Source organism: Excalfactoria chinensis, chromosome 4 (genome assembly GCF_039878825.1).
Source record: "Excalfactoria chinensis isolate bCotChi1 chromosome 4, bCotChi1.hap2, whole genome shotgun sequence".
In the NCBI taxonomy this organism is placed as follows: Eukaryota; Metazoa; Chordata; class Aves; order Galliformes; family Phasianidae; genus Excalfactoria; species Excalfactoria chinensis.
The window spans coordinates 53,995,201-54,010,856 of record NC_092828.1 but is presented as its reverse complement, the minus strand read 5'-3'; the positions used below and the strand labels follow the sequence as shown (position 1 = coordinate 54,010,856).

Sequence of the window (15,656 nt, the reverse complement as noted above, 5' to 3'; positions counted from 1 at the left end):
GAAAAACACGTGCTTCAGTTGCACAGAGCACAGCAGCAGGAATACCAAGCAAGTATTCATGAACACACAGTGGAGTTCTGCCAGAGAATGGACCAAGATCTGGATGACATGAAGAGTTCAGGATGCGCCATCTTACCTGGAAGTCAGCTGTTACCGAGCCTCCACAGACATCAATTAATTCAGTCATGTCATAATAGGCATCAAAGGTCCATATGCAGCTCTTCAGGTTGAGGTGCTTGTACAGCTGGATTGTCTTTGGCTCTCTCACTGAGGGGTCAAACTGGTAAGGGCGGTCATAACCAGGACCGAGAACAATGCTGTCATATGTCACTTCATCAAGGAATCCTGCCTCTGGGAGTAAAGAGATACCAGGACACTGATTGCTTCAGATCTTAAAGAGTTTGGGCTGTGCACTCAAGTCCCATTTGCATTCTCAAGTCATGTCAGTGACTTTTAGTACACCAAGGACTTATGTCTCCTCTCCATCACCCTAGAGGTCAAACTGAACATATGCAGACCTTCAAGGGTGAAAACATGACAGGAATGTGCTAACAATCTTAAAAAGCAAGCTTATAAACCTATTCATTAGAGAGTGAAGTTAAATTTTAAGCTTAAGAGTGAAATGCAACAAGCCTTTGCCCTCCATAGAGCAACCACAGGCCATATTACCCCAAATGTCAGAGACATAAGCTGTGTATTTTTTCAGGCTCTGGCATTTACCCTAGCAATGACCTTACTCTTGCTGCTGCTTTTTGCCAAACTGCAGAGCTCAGTGACACAGACTTCACGTGGATCCCTCTCTATGCACACAGATGTCACAGAGACAGGTTTGAAAAGCAGAACATCAGCAACATGATGTGAACCTACAGCCTCTTCAAGCAGCAATGCTGCTTAGCCCTGTTATAACCGTTCCTGTGCGGTACCTCATTTTCAACAGAGCAACTCTGTTACAACAGAGCTTCATTGCTGTTAGCACAGGAAGGTTATATATTACAGGAATTATTATTTCCATAATGTCAACTGAGCCCAAAGGAAGACAGAGCCTGCTGCGTATTACCATTACTGGTTTCTCAGTACCCCCCAGTTGTGCAAATAAAAGCTGGCTTTAAAGGTTACCTGAGATGCCTTTAAGGTCTCTGATGGTGACCAGGTTCGAGCAGACATGTTGGTGTCTGTAGATAGACTCAGAGAGCAGAAAATGCAGATTGTGCAGGGGCAGGGTGGAGATGAGGGGCAGCATACCATCCTGGTGGGGGATCTGCACCGAGATGTGGATTCTGGAACAAAGAGTGGATGAGAAGCAGAAAAAGCAGTGCTAGCAGGCATGGGAGCCCCGTGCCACACAGCACTGCAGAGCAGACATGGTAAGCCTGGCAGCGGCTACTTTCAAGCCAGTTCTGTCACCCCAAAAGGCCTGGTGAAAGACTGTGCTCTTCTCCAGGTTTATACCTGTTGGGATGCTCCTTGTGTTTGACATCCAGGTACTTCAGAGTGGCAACGAATGACTGAGCCTGGAAGCCTCGAGCTGTCCCCGCGACCACAGGGGTGTGACAAATGGCACTGTCTGTCCCTATAGTAACTGCGCTGCTCCTCAATGGGGTGCCCACATGGCCAGCCTTGTCCACAGCCTTGGCCACACAGCGCACGTGGAACCGCCGGCTGAAATAAATGCTGTCCAGCACCTGCAGGGAGCAAGGAGAGAGCAATGTGCTCCTGGGTCAAATGCACCAGCACCGTGACATCTCTCCAGGTTGCAATAACGCTTTGTTCTGGAGTTGTGAAGCAGCACAGAGGTGAGACAGACAACTGCATACAGGCAAAATGGGAGCATGTGCATGCCAGTGTCTGCCTGCCCAGTTGAGGCTGCAGCTGTGAAAGATGCCTGAATATGCTGGGTGTTTTACAGCTGCTTAAGTCTGCCCGTACACCTGTTGGAAAAGGAGGCAGGAACCTGACCTGCAAAGGTCCATCTACCCCTGCCTGCAGGCATTTTCTCAGATGTCTGAGTGTTCATAGCTGCTTCCTGCATCAGCAGAAATAATGCCTTCAGCAGGCTCAGTGAAACAGTGCTACATTTTCTGAAGCCAAAAGAAAAATATTTTTCTGAAGAGGCTTTCCTAGTTCATACCAATTCACAAATCTGATATTTTAATCTCTATGTAACCAAAGCAGGCATCATTCATACCCGGGTGTGCATCGTTTAGGAACAGAACCAAATGCTTGAAAAGAGCTGAGATGCCACTGTTGGGAGAACTCAGGAAAATCCCCAGAGGAAAACAGTAATTCTGCTTGTGGGGCAGGATATGAACTGTCCAGGGACAGAAAGGTCTCAGGCCACACATAGAGCAAAGTAGTAAAATGAGTGCCTGAACTAACAGAGGCCAAACTAACAGCGATGCCTTTCCTTCAGCTTGAGCAGGATGGGAAGAAAGCAGACAACCCTGCAGGCAAAAGCTGGTACTCCAGAACACATCAGAGCATTGAGCTCCCCCCTCAAACACAGCTGACTTTTCAAGCGCCAGACTTCACAGGTGAGCGATCACACAACACACAGACTGACAGTGCTGTTCTAAGCCCTCTGCTGACTTACACCACATGCTTTTGTAGCCTGGCCATGCCAGTACCTAGCCATATACCTTATGGTTGACGCTGGTGAATGGTGTGTTGTCAGTGATGGTTTCAAAAGGCGACCTGGCCCCATTCCCATCTGTGGGGGTTGCTACTTCCCAGCTGAACTGTATGGAAGACTGGTTGATCCCAGCCTCGCTGCAGCGCTCCTTCATGACCATGAACCTGGGGAAGTGAGGGTCACAGGGAGTGACGCAGATGAGCGGATAGCCTGGAGAAGGGGATTTCTTAGCACCATTCTTGGTTGCTGCTTCCACACGGTCATAATCAGCCAGGGAGACAACCTGTACAGATGCAAGATAAGAGCATTCACCTGGGTCTGATGGGAGGAACACGACAGGCAATCCTTCCCACTCACCCAGCCTGCTGCATCATTGCAGCTCTTAATGTTTTTTTACAGATACTGTACAAGTAGAGTTTTGAGTCTGTACTTGAAGGGCACTAAATCACATTCATTGCAATGGGCAACTCACCACGGGAGGTGCTGGCAGAATCAGGCTGCCTGCTGCCTCCTGATCCAAAATAGTCACTGTTGCAGTGCTGGTATCTCCAAGAACAGCTTCCACTGGGTCATCTGGGCCCAGCACCAGAGAAAAGGACTCGTGCCACTCCCGATCTTCGTTGGACATAATCTCCACCTTAAACATGATGTGGTCCACACCTGTGAGAGTAACAGCAAGAGAAACTGAGAATTCGTCATTGGATATTGCTCTGAAGCTCTCATAAGAAAAAGCAGAGCTGATCTGTGCTGTGGCCACTGAAATACAATGATGAAATACACATTATAAATTTTATTTCCACTCATTGCTACTAATAATTCAGCCTTTTCCACACAGGAGTTTATGCATAAAACTCTTAACTATGACAACTGACCTGATTGATCAAGTGACAAATTTACTAGCAGCTGCCATCTGAGGATTAATAATGCCTGTCCTGTATTGGCTGTCTGGAGTAAATGTCTATGACCCAAAGAATATCTCAGCTCTGCAGTGAGCATCTCTGCTCTCTCTCATACCAGCAGACAGAGCTATTTTGTGACAGCTTATGTCTCAGCAATATGGTCTGTGCTCTCTGAGGATTCAGAAAGACCTCTGCTGAACCTCCAAGGACCACACTGCCGGATATGAGCGCTTCTGGTACAGGGGACTGTTCTGAGGGCTCTTCATCCAACAAATCAGCCTTTTTGTATCACAGAACTACAGCTGTAGCAGCACACAGGGCTGCAGCTTGGGAGAATCATGCATTTAAAAATACCACATTTTCAGTTCTCATGTAGTACATCTGAAATACACCACTAGGAGAAAAACAAAACAAGAAAAAAAAAAACAAACAAAAAAAACAGAAAACCACAAACAAAACGAACCAAGTGATAGAATGAATACAAGAGAAAACAAGGCAAGATCTGAGATGGCCTTCCCGTCTTTTCATGCGCTGTTAATTCCAGCAAGCAGAAATCTCAGTCATCTGTCTGTCTCCTTAAGCATGTACAGCCTGCTCAGGAAAGGGTTCTCCACCTCCAGGATTTCATTCCCTCTTATTCATCGCCCTCTCGCTTGGATAGCAGCTGAGCACTTTGCATTTTGAGCACTGATGCTCAGAGGAAAAGCCGCTACTCTGGGGTGTTTGACCTCAGAATGATTCAGACAGCAAGGGGAGCGGAGAAATGATAGAATCGTAGAAAACTAAGGTTGGAAAAGAAGGACGTGTTACATTTGTTGTAAGTAAAGGGGGAAGTTTTACATCCCACTTGTAGCATGCTGAAGAACTGCGTGTCTTCTCCCACACATCCTGTGAAGAACCCAAGAACAAATTCCAAATCAAGTCTAAACCCCTGAATGTAAAGGTCTATTATCTCTCTTACAGTTCATGCAGTTCACTTCAGTGGGAGCAGTTAAACTGGTGTGTTGCAAGTCTAATACAAGAAGTCTCTTTGTCCAAATCTCATGTTTCCCTTCAGCGCTCCTTCCTAATATACACTAAATGTCCCTGGTGACACTGCCAGCTCCGACCTCCTCTCCAAGAACTCTTTACCTGGGCTGAATTTGAGCACTCGACTCTTGGGGTAGTAATCCACTCCGGCCTGAGCTGAGCCATCACGAGTGCTACAGCGCACTTTTGAGGTCCTGTTCTGATCCCCTCTCCGGACCACTTTGATATTTAAAGCAGTGATGCCCTCTGGTCCAGGTGGCTCTCGTACTTGGTACGCAGCTTCTTCAAACTCAATGGTGGGTGCTATAAAGAAACAGCGGTGAAGAAAAAAACCCCACATTTGGGCAGCAGCTGTTTACAGATGAAATAAACGTACTCAGCAACTGGACTGAGCTAAGCCCAGCTCCTTTTAGATTGTATCTACATGTCTTCAGAGCAGGGAGCTCCTCAAAGCAGGGGCCAAAGCTGCAGTTGTAAGGGTTGGATGTGAACTAGGGCAAGGAGTGGGGTAAAGCCCCATTTCTATGCTTTGGGCTTCAGATGACGGCACACAGATCATACACTCCTGCCTTCCATTGAACCACATGCACTCAAGTCCATTCCATGCAGTGGTGCTATGGCCTCCATTCCACATCACACCTGGGGGGCCTGGCATCCCCTCCTTTTCCTTGTGGATCTCTCCAGGCTGACACTGGAGAAAAAGCAATGTCTCCCAGGAGAAGCTCAGCTGTGATCTATGCAATTGCAGGGGTGCAGGACAAACAATCTATCAAATTGGGTGTGATTTGATTACTCCCATACAATTAGACCAGTGCACAAAGCCCCCACATCAGTGACCACATGCCAGTCCAGCATACAAGTCTTTAGCTCTCCAGCACACAAGCTGGTATTTCCATAAGAAACAACAACATAGATCTGCTGGAACCATGATACTGAAGGTGTTCATGTAATTAGAGAATGAGCTTGATGAGACTGTGTTGATGGCCTTGGAACCACACCCTACACCACAGCTCCCACATCCTCGCTGAGCCTACTTCTCTTACCATCTTCATCATTGGTGATGGTCACAGTTGTCATGTCTATATTCCCAATCCTAGCTCCACTCCAATGGTTTCCAAGTGGGCTACCAAGATAGACATGGAACTGCTCCTCTGGTTCAAAGGCAGAGTCATCATTGATGTAAACACTGCAGTTTTTCACCTAAAGCCAAGTGAAGAGGAGGTAACAGAAGACATAGATAAATTCCCTGAAGCCTCTGGAAGATTGCCCCGTTTCCTCACTGTCTGGATTTAACGTCTGAGTACTGTCAAGTCTTGGAAGAAGCACCCTTCTATTTTTAAGGCTGCTCTGTGTGGAGAAACACAATTACATGATAAGACAGTACAGAAAACATCTACTTCCACAAATCCATCCTTGTTTGCTACAACAATCCTGAGTCTGATTGACAGAGGATTTGCGTTTCACATCTTAACCAGTTTTGTTACGAAACAAAGACGTTCATTCAGAGACAAGTCATACTTCCAGAACCAGAAGGATTTGTGACCTCAGGCATCTACAGACAGTTCTGACAGCCACCGTCAGCTCCCTCCAACAATGCAGAGTCAAGGAGGAGATCCGCACCACTGCTCTCAGTGGTTCCTCACTCTCCTTGTAAGCCAGGTTCAGCTCACCTTCTCCCCTTTCAAGAAAGTGATGCGGGACTCATCTGCATTTCTCCTCTCTGCAAAGTCCTCCATGACCTCTGCTGTCTGGCTCTGGGTGTAGCACCTCACAGAGGACTCGTAGCTCAGGTCGCCGGTGCGGAAAATGGGGATGTGTAGCACAGCTTCCTTTTCCCTCACTGTGAACACATCCTTGGTGAACTGCATGCTTGGTACTACAGGAGGCAAAAAAAGAAAGTCAGGCAACATTGAAATCCCAGAGTGACGAGTCAGTTCCACAGTGACAGGAAGTGATCAAGGCAAATATACCCTTGGAGAACTGCTGCACAGCCTGACAGACAAAGAATGAAATGGCAGCTTTATTATGCATCAGTAAAGGATTTCATTTCAAATCAACAAGTGGTCATGACTGCTGTCTGCCCTTCTAAGAGCACAGGGCTGGCTGGTCCCACAGCCCTTCAGAAAAAAGGTACCCCTACTCATTGCCTTTTAGTCACTTAGTTCAGTGGCTCCTGAAACCTGCTCCTTCCCTAACGCTACAGTGCTGTTCCAATGTGCTGAAGAGCAGGACGGGGCTGGCAGTGCAGGGATTGTGTTTGTGGGGCATGTGAAGAAGGGATTAAATGAGGACTCAGTACTGAAATGTGTGCTGGGTCTCAAAGCATTATCCTGCTGTCTGTGGACAGCCAAAGAAGAGACAGCTATAGCAGCAGAAAGGACTACTACAAAGTTAGGTTATACTGCGTATGCTGTCCTTAAAGAAGCAAACATGAGATGAACAGAAATAGAACATGAGAGGAATGAAGAGAAATTGCTGTTTCTTCTCTCTTCTGTTTGAAACAGGAGATGAAACATCCTCACATGGTTAAGAGAGATTTCAGTCCACAGAAAACATGAAAGAGGATGGAGCTTTGCACAGAGAAGCATGGCTGAAAGTGAGTGAATGCTACAGCAGAATTTGTGTTCTGCACTTCTGAAATCTCCAAGCTCATGTGAGCAGTGATGCATGGACAGAAACGGCATCCAAATGAAAAGACAAGCTCCCAGGAAAACAGGTTAAATCAGACCTAGGGGTAACCTTACTTGGACTGGATTCTTGCTGCATACAGGTGTTAAGTAAGAGGTGTTAAGTAGATGGACCAGACCAGAGCTGCAGTAGAAAACTTACCATCTTGGATGATGTCATTAATGGCCACAATTGCTTGGAAGGGCTTTATCAGCTCAGCTCCATGGGGTGAGCTGAGATAAACAACAAATGTCTCCAGCCCTTCTATCACTGGGTACTGAGCATCATCCAGGATTGTCAGAGTGCAGAACTAGAAGGAAAGCAGAAGTCCCACTTTTAAAATGTGAAGCTGTCATCCTTTCTGGCACTTGTTTTTGGCTGTCTAAAGCCGAAATTATGTCAGGCCACTTCTAACACTGCTGATGCAATGGCAACAACGTTCTAGATAAACTGGGCATATCAGTTCAGAGAAAAGGCAATAGACAACCTAGGAGGGACAACAGATAACCTGGTCTGATGATCTTTTCCAGCTGGAGCACTAATCTGATGGGAATCTGCGTAGCAGTTTCATTTGCAGTTCTCAGGTGGCCTCCAGAGGATTTTCAAAATGGTCAAATGGCAAATTCAGAGTGTGCACATACATGAGAGAGAAGAAGCATCCTCACAGACAGAGCACACACATCAGGAGACTGAATGGCTCCTCACCTCTTCCGTCTTGCCAGGCCGGAACTCTATTTTTCTGGAGCTGGGGACATAATCAACTCCTGGGCTGGCAGATGGAGGGTCTGATGCCCGAGTGGCACACCACACTGAGGTGGGGGTTGAAAGATCAGGTCCGTGCCGGAGGACTGGAATTTCAATGTTTCCTGCATCATGAGAGAGAACCAAGATCAGAAAGCAGGCTCATATAACAAAAAACATTCCTCAACCTTCAGCGGGCTCTTCTTCCATCGTTGCTGCCCCTCGTGGAACACAGGCTGTTGCAGAGAACAACTCTCAGTCCTCCCCACTCAGGGCAGGAAGGAAATATTATAACCTTCCACAGATGTTACACGATGCTGCTGCTGTGCTGCAGATATTTGACACCTCATCCCAGTGATAGCCCCTGCCACTCTTCACCTGCAGCCTCACTGACGGTGAATGTGGCATTTCCCAGGAACACTGTCGAGGCATCATTGGGACCACCAATGAAGACGCTGGCTGAAGCCCGGCTGCCAATGCGTGCATTTTCCGAAGCATCGGCCAATACTATCTCAAACTCCTCTTCTTCTTCATATTCGCTGTCGTCAATCAGCATGACATCACATGTCGACACGGTAACACCTGGTCCAAAAACTATGCGGCTGTCATCTGTCATCCCTCGGGACTTGAAGTCGGAGCCAGACTCCAGCATATAAAGGCTGCTTCCCTTGGCTGATTTGGGGACAGTGTAGCAGACAGCAGACACAGTGCTGCCAGCATCTCCTAAAATGCAACAGAAACAACCAAAACTTTATGGAAATACTCTATTTGTTAGAGGAAATCAGATGTTGTTGACTTGAATAATAAAGCAGCATTCACTACAGAAGGTGGGAAGAACACCATCCCCGCTCCTGAACTTGCACCAAAGCTGCCTAAGGCCTCGCTTCCAGGCACACTCCCAATCTGAACTCCTGGTTACTATGACCAGGAAATAGATGGCTCTTTGGCTCTTGCCTATGAAAGAATGTAGGGCACATTGATAGCATCCACACAAAACAAGGTATCTAGACCACAGAGAAGCAGTAGGTAAATACAAGAGTATACTCCTGCTCATGATGAGAGGAGAGATGGATTCAAGTGCTGGGAGCTTTAACTCGCTTGGTGAATCTTAAAGCAGAGCTGGGAAAAAAGTAAGCCACCTCTCGTGTGTTGTTTCTTGTCTTCTGAGTTGTACCACAAAGCTACTTCACAGCCTGTCCATAGGTGCCTCATGTCTCCCTGTCCCCTCATGGCTATCATCTCCAGGGCTCCTCATCCACCTTCTGGCAGGGTGGGTTCAGATTCAACCCACCTTTCCTTTCAATGGGCGCAGAGAGAAACCCAGCGCTTTCGCTGATGTGGTACGTCTTCCTGTCGAACTGCAGCATGGGCTCATCCTCAGTGTCTGTGATGGTGACTGTGGCCTGGGTGACGTTCCCCAGCAGAGCATAGGCTGGCATGCTGAGCTCCACAGTGAAGCTCTCAGTGCTTTCAAAGACGTCGTCATCATTAATGACGATGGTGCAGGCCTTGGTGTCTTCCCGTTCCTCAAATTGCACCTGGAAGGCAGCAAGTTGTCTGCAGGAGTACGAAACTTTCCTGCCCCTTCTGCCTTACCCTTGCCTCGGGTACACACACAGTGCATGCAGCACAACACACCAACCTTAGCCAAGGATAAGTGACTAGCAGAGGTCAAAGGCAGCAGCAAACACAGCATGCAGGCAGGCCCCCAGGCCTTCTGCTCTCAGACATGCTTTTGGACTTTCGCATGACTGTAAGTGCTATTCCTATCCAGGCAAGCCTGTAACATTTGTGATTTGCCAAAACACTGCTGCAAAGTATACCTGCCAATATAAGATCCTGATGAAAAAAGAGACCCTCAGCTGAAAACAAACAGCACACAATCTTTTAAAAAAGAAATGAGTCCCCTTCGTGTTTTTATCAGATCTACTGGGAATCTTAAACCAAAGGGACCGTGAACTTCACCAAACCACAGAGGTCACGTGGACGAGCACTTTCTCCACAAAATCCTGGTGTCTGTTCTAAGGATTGTGAAGGAAGAAATGGCTGGGGTCAGAGAAAAGTCCTAACAACTGTACCTACAACTACCGTGCAACCAAATCTAAAGGAGTTTTGGCTCCTGAAGGTGAACACAGAAAGAATAAGTAATAGCCTAAGCAAAAAACACACAGCCCTGCACTGTGCTTTGATCTGGAGGAACAGGAAAGAACATAAAACAGGGATGGAAAGCTCACGCCCAACAGATGCAATGACCAACTGTGGGCACAACGTAACAGAAGTGTGTTCTTCCTCCCAACTCAGACACTTCCCTAGAAGAGGTATTATAGATGCTACTGTGTTTAAATGCAGACTGATGGTTTAGACGACAGCTGCATCACTTTTCAGCCTTCCGAGAAGCACAGAAATTATTCAGTTTGCATCATGCTCTGTCTTTGAAGTGCTGGGCCCTGCTTCTCCATCCTCCTCACACAGCAATCAGGGTAAAAAATAAAAATAAAACACAAAAATGATAGCAGCAGTGTCCAGGCATTCCATGCTGGGGAACAGGTGAAAAACATAACCCAATTCACAAGCTTAGCCATGATGAATAGAAGCAAGCTGCTGCTTTCTGCCAGTTTCCCAGTGTGCCCTGCCCTCTGGCCTTCACTGCCATTCCAGTGACAGTATGTACACACAGAACGTTGAGATGGTTCTTCCCCTCCTCACCCCCCACCCCCAGCCTACCTGCCCTGCGTACTCCACATAGTCCTGCTCTCCAGACTGTGAACTGGAGCTGGAAGTGGCTGTTCCCTGCTCCGTGCGGCACAAGACAATGGCATACTGGTTGAGGTTACCAATCCGCTGCACGGTGATGCTCACAGAGCCAGCGCTCTCACTGACGTTGTAGCTGGAAATGTATTGAGCAGAGACAAATAACAGGCACTGCTTAATGCACAAGCTGAGGGCACTGGCATCCTACAGGAACATGGGCAGGATGTTCAGGCTGGAGAGCAAACTAAGTGCGATAGCAAGTCCTCAGTCCTTACCAGGCATCAGGAAACAGGCATAACTGATGATAACTGCCCCAGAATTCTATTCTCATGTTGTGGTCCCATCACATATTAGAGTTCAGCCTGCCCCAACCCACATGAGACCCAATCTGTCAGCAGAACGCTGTAAGCCCCGTGCCCTTTACCTGCTGTACATAAAGCTGAGGAGAGACCACTGGATGTGGAAGACATTGCCACGGACCACATTGGGTTTGCTGTCCTTCACGAGGAACTGAAAACTGTCCATAGTCTCCTGAACCTTCTCCTCATGCATCACATACCGAATGAGGCCCTGGTTCACATCCTCTGCAGGAGGAGACATCCAATGAGTCCATGCAGAACACGAGCACTTTTATAAGTGAGCAGCACAGATGTGCAACCACACAGCCACAGCATCAGAATCTCCACAGGCCCTTTATGCTGCTACAGCTTTTCTAACTTATGTCTTAGCTGTGGCACAAGCCAGCCTACAAGCTGCAACAGGTTTAGTTGTTGTCTTGTCTGTATTTGCAATATTTAAAAATAAGGTCAATTTAAAGCAGTTTTGGTCAAATGCATGGAATACGAATTTGCTTGTGCAGCACATTTCAGCTCTTTCCCATAAGCTGACACGTCCTCGAAGGACTTCTCACTCCTGCTCTAAACTAACACAGGTTTTTTCCTCTTTTTTTTCCCTTTTTATTTTCCCCCCTTTATGTTTCCTGAGCACACAGGTCACCAGGCTTGGCTGGCAGGGCCTGATGACAAGGAATTGCTGACTGCATTTGTACAGGACCTAGTGCAGCACAGTGCAAGGCTCTGCAAACTGCAGTACCAGAAATGCTACAGGCTGTGCTGCCCATTCACTTTCATCCTGCCTGGGGGAGGCTGGAGGGAGCAGTGAGAAAGAGCACAGAGGGTAGGAGGCAGAGTTACTCTCTCACCTCTTGCTGCTAATGGAGGACCCAAAGTCCCGGAAGAGTGAGCTTTCTACATGCAGTTGACTTTGCACTGCTGGATAAACATCTCCTTGACCTCAGGATCACATACAAAATCTAAAACCTATTATGTGCCAAGCCAAGACTCTAGCTCTAACTTGGAGAAGGAGGGAATATTACAGGATGTAGGATGGCAAAAGTTACAGGATTTCTGCAACTGACAAGAAGTGAAGCTCACTTCTTATTTTTGGACAAAATGCTGAGACTTCAAAAGAGAGTACTGCTCTCCTGATCAGGCAGTGAGTCTACCCTGTCGTCAGTAATATGATTTTACCTCTTGTCTTCACCCCTCCCACCATTTTTCCCCCCCACATATAGACTATTTTGACAAACTGAAGCATCTGAGGGAAAAAAGCAACAACACACAGCCCATCTTCCATACCCTGAGAAAATGTGGTCACAGTTGTTCCTGGTTTCAGCTTGTTCTCCACATATCCATTCCTGGGACCATTTGTTATCTCATAGATCAGTTGTTTGTCATCTGTGTCTGGATCTGTTGTCAGTAATTCCTTCTTAGTGATTAGATTGGTTGCCTGGATTAAAGCCAAACCAATGGAGTTAAACTCTGAAGATCAAGCAGTGAAAGTCTTTTTAACCAGCCATCCAAAAAGGCCTACCATCCTGCAGTGCTCCGTGAAGGAACACTGGGAGTTTTAAAAGCCCAGAACAGAGTGGCCTGGGACACACAGAGACTGTGGAGCCCTTAGCTACACCCCACATGAAGTTTGACAGCATAGGAAGGACTCAAAAAGGACTCAAAACGTTGCACTCAGGACCGTTCGTGCTGCTTTAGTCAGCTTATAGTAACCCACTTTCAAATGGCTTCAAACAGATATGCCTCAGTTTCACCACATTTTGCTCTCTCTTTAAAAAGAAAACACCTTTAAAAGCAGAAGAAAATGAGAGAGAGAATTCAGCTGCCTCAGACTGTAGGAGGGCTTTTTCTGAAGTCAGGAATTTGAGCTGAGAAAGCCATTTCTTAATGCGGTTTCTTAATGCAGTGCCTTTGAACTCTTTTTTCCAGGGAAGAACTGAAGTACTTCTACTCAGTTAACACTGAGTCCTCAAAAATGAGCACAAGATAATGTTCCCTGGTGGTTTTGTTTAGACTTCAGCAAAACAAAGGCATGCCACAGCGAGAAGTTCCTCTATCTTGAAAGCCATACATCTTCAGTGCAGCTGTTGCAGCACATAATCACAGATTCTTACCATCAGCAAAACTGAAGGATATACTGCCTTGGGGAGGAGAGACAAGGGGCAGGACATCTCTGCCAGGTAAAGGGGGCAGGAGCTGTACTGAGCCAGAGAGCATGTACAAAAGCCTGCTGATGTAAGGGAAGGAAGTGATTTTGTGCTCTGGAGCCACATTGTCTGGATTAGCCTGCAGTGCAGGTAGCCCTGCACACCTCTGTCTTTTCCAGGAAAACGGGCTCTTGCAGTCTGTCACAAGAACAAAAATGCCCGAGGATCACAGTGTTCTCCTGTGAAGTCCCTTCTTCTGAAACAACCTGAGAAACAATCTAATGCAAACCCAGACAGCCAGTTACCTTGCCATCCACATACTCCAGCCATTGCAAACCCTGGTTGGTGACCACCCTGGGTGTCCCATCATCCACAGGGAGAATGTCCATTCTGAAGCGCTGTGGTGTGGCTGTCATAACCTGACAAAGTTTCAGAGAGATAGCCATTACTTTGGGAGTCAGAGCCTTGGCCACCATATATTCAGCCTGGCTTCCTTTCTGCCTCATTAGGATTAAGACCCCAGAGCAAATTTGCATTCACAACTCTCGCCATTACAGCACTGAACAAGCATAAAGCATCACATAACCAAGAATATTCAGCTTTGATCTTCTGTGGAGTGGCAGCAGCCAAGTCTGCCTCCTCTGAGAGGAGATCGCTTTCTATCAGCTATTTCTGTAGTCTCTCTCACCTCCTTTCGTCCCTTTACCTTTTTCCCTCCATCCTCCATAATGAAGAAGGGATTGGCCCCATCAGACACAGTGAAAGCAAAGCGATCCTTCAGCGAGTTGCTTCCATCGTGACTGTAGCTGATGCGGTTCTGGTAAATGTCATCCATCGTGAAGGTGGTGGCTTGGTGGTAATGCTGCCCATTGCTGGTGTGTTCAATCAGGCCATGTCGAGGGGGCTGCACGACTGTGAATGTAATTGCCTCAGGCTGCACAAAGGAGATGGGGTGATAAAGCTGATGACCCTGAATTGATTCACCCTGAGCTCTGCCTGTCCTCATCTCTCCCTCAAAGCCAGACCCAGAAGGAGCAGGAGGAAATGCCATTTCATCTGTGCCGAGCATACACTTGGTATCAAGACCTAAGTTCAGGTCAAATTTACCATGTTTGCAGAGGGACAGGGCAAGGGTTAGCTCTGACGATAACTTTAAAACATTCTGCATGCAGGTGTGCTGTATGTGTCTTGGAGACATCCCAGATGAAGCGTGCATTTCTCAAGCCAGGGCTTTGCTTTCTTCAGTCATTCATCTATTTATATACAAACTGGGCCTCCCACAAGCACTCTGTCTGAAGTTATCAGACGGGGTATGAGCAGTGAGGGATAACACTGACTGTAATCACTCTCTTTGAACATGAGCCCACTTTTCTGATAGCCCACATGTGCAGCAGAGCAGGGGAGGGAGGAGCCTCACCTTTGTGTCAGCATCTGTTGCTTTAAGCTCAAACTCTGTGATGGTTTTTCTCACACCTTCCTGAACTCTCATCCCAATGCTTTGCACTACAGGTAAGGAATCATCCACAGGGTTTATGGTGATGTCAAATGTCTGGCTGACCTGGAACAGGAGGAGAAGTCTCTCAGTGAATTCAGTTCAACAAGAGTACAGCTTCACTGAAACAGGAACATTGTAAGGAGATCACTGTGACCCACTGAGTTTGGGTCACTTCCTTCTGGACTTATTTAGAGTGAACATGAGCTTCTAAGCTTAGATCACATAAACATGACCCCTCCTATCCTTTCCCACTAATATCTTCTGCTTTCTGTGATGCTTGTAGACACTCTTCCCTCCATCATTCACTCTACTTTGTCCCTTTCCCTCTATCTGTAGCTACAGTTTTTCCCTTACAGAAAGTAGGAAGCAGCCCTTGAGGGTCTAACTGTGCTTCTGGGTGCTTTATCAGTGCACTGGATCAAAGCTGACCTCCATGAGGAAGTGGTAAACAAAAGAAAATCAGACATTGGTAAATCAGTCTCATGGGCCTACAACTCAGGTAGCTGCCCTTCCCTTCACAGAGCTCTTATCCCTCCCTGTGGTACATAACAACTCTCACAGCAGGGAAGAGTAACCACCATTGCTAAATTACAAGCTTATGTATGGCTTTTTTCATTTCCTATGCTACACGCATCTCTCTCTTGACAGGACACGAGGAGAACAGACTCCCAGCACATCCTACAGAATCAATAGTCTGCTCAGACTCAGGGGAAAATTCATGCTGGGACCTACCTCATTTGTTCCATCAGACACAGAGAAGGTGAAGGCATCTGTATACTTTTCAGTGTCACTAGTGTGAACATACTGGATGCTGTGAGAGGCCAAGTCTGCCTGGCTGAAAGAACTGATTTTTGTCCCTAGAGAAAGAACAACAGGGGATAATGTGTATAAAAGAATGAGGCAGGGAAAAATGCAGGGTGTTGGACATAAGCAGCTCTAAGCGTTCCG

General features: G+C 47.0%; 1 protein-coding gene across 4 annotated transcripts in view; it reads right to left on the bottom strand.

Annotated features, from left to right (window-relative positions):
* The window catches only part of FRAS1 (Fraser extracellular matrix complex subunit 1), a 157,887-nt gene that overhangs the window by 8,480 nt on the left and 133,751 nt on the right, over positions 1-15,656 (bottom strand). For 3 of the 4 annotated variants that reach the window (XR_011903541.1, XM_072336480.1, XM_072336481.1), the window contains exons 47-65: positions 15,441-15,565; positions 14,631-14,771; positions 13,920-14,147; positions 13,519-13,632; positions 12,354-12,504; positions 11,141-11,300; positions 10,690-10,852; positions 9,257-9,503; positions 8,344-8,688; positions 7,930-8,090; positions 7,387-7,534; positions 6,228-6,433; positions 5,601-5,757; positions 4,660-4,860; positions 3,102-3,289; positions 2,637-2,912; positions 1,450-1,682; positions 1,117-1,277; positions 137-351 (exon numbers count right to left, since the gene is read on the bottom strand). Coding sequence is in view for 3 of the 4 variants with exons in the window: in XM_072336480.1 (XP_072192581.1) it covers positions 137-351; positions 1,117-1,277; positions 1,450-1,682; positions 2,637-2,912; positions 3,102-3,289; positions 4,660-4,860; positions 5,601-5,757; positions 6,228-6,433; positions 7,387-7,534; positions 7,930-8,090; positions 8,344-8,688; positions 9,257-9,503; positions 10,690-10,852; positions 11,141-11,300; positions 12,354-12,504; positions 13,519-13,632; positions 13,920-14,147; positions 14,631-14,771; positions 15,441-15,565 (3,620 nt within the window). In the remaining variant the exon portion in view is untranslated. Of the gene's footprint in view, positions 1-136; positions 352-1,116; positions 1,278-1,449; positions 1,683-2,636; positions 2,913-3,101; positions 3,290-4,659; positions 4,861-5,600; positions 5,758-6,227; positions 6,434-7,386; positions 7,535-7,929; positions 8,091-8,343; positions 8,689-9,256; positions 9,504-10,689; positions 10,853-11,140; positions 11,301-12,353; positions 12,505-13,518; positions 13,633-13,919; positions 14,148-14,630; positions 14,772-15,440; positions 15,566-15,656 lie in introns of those variants that run through there. The other variant, XM_072336482.1, reaches the window with a different exon arrangement.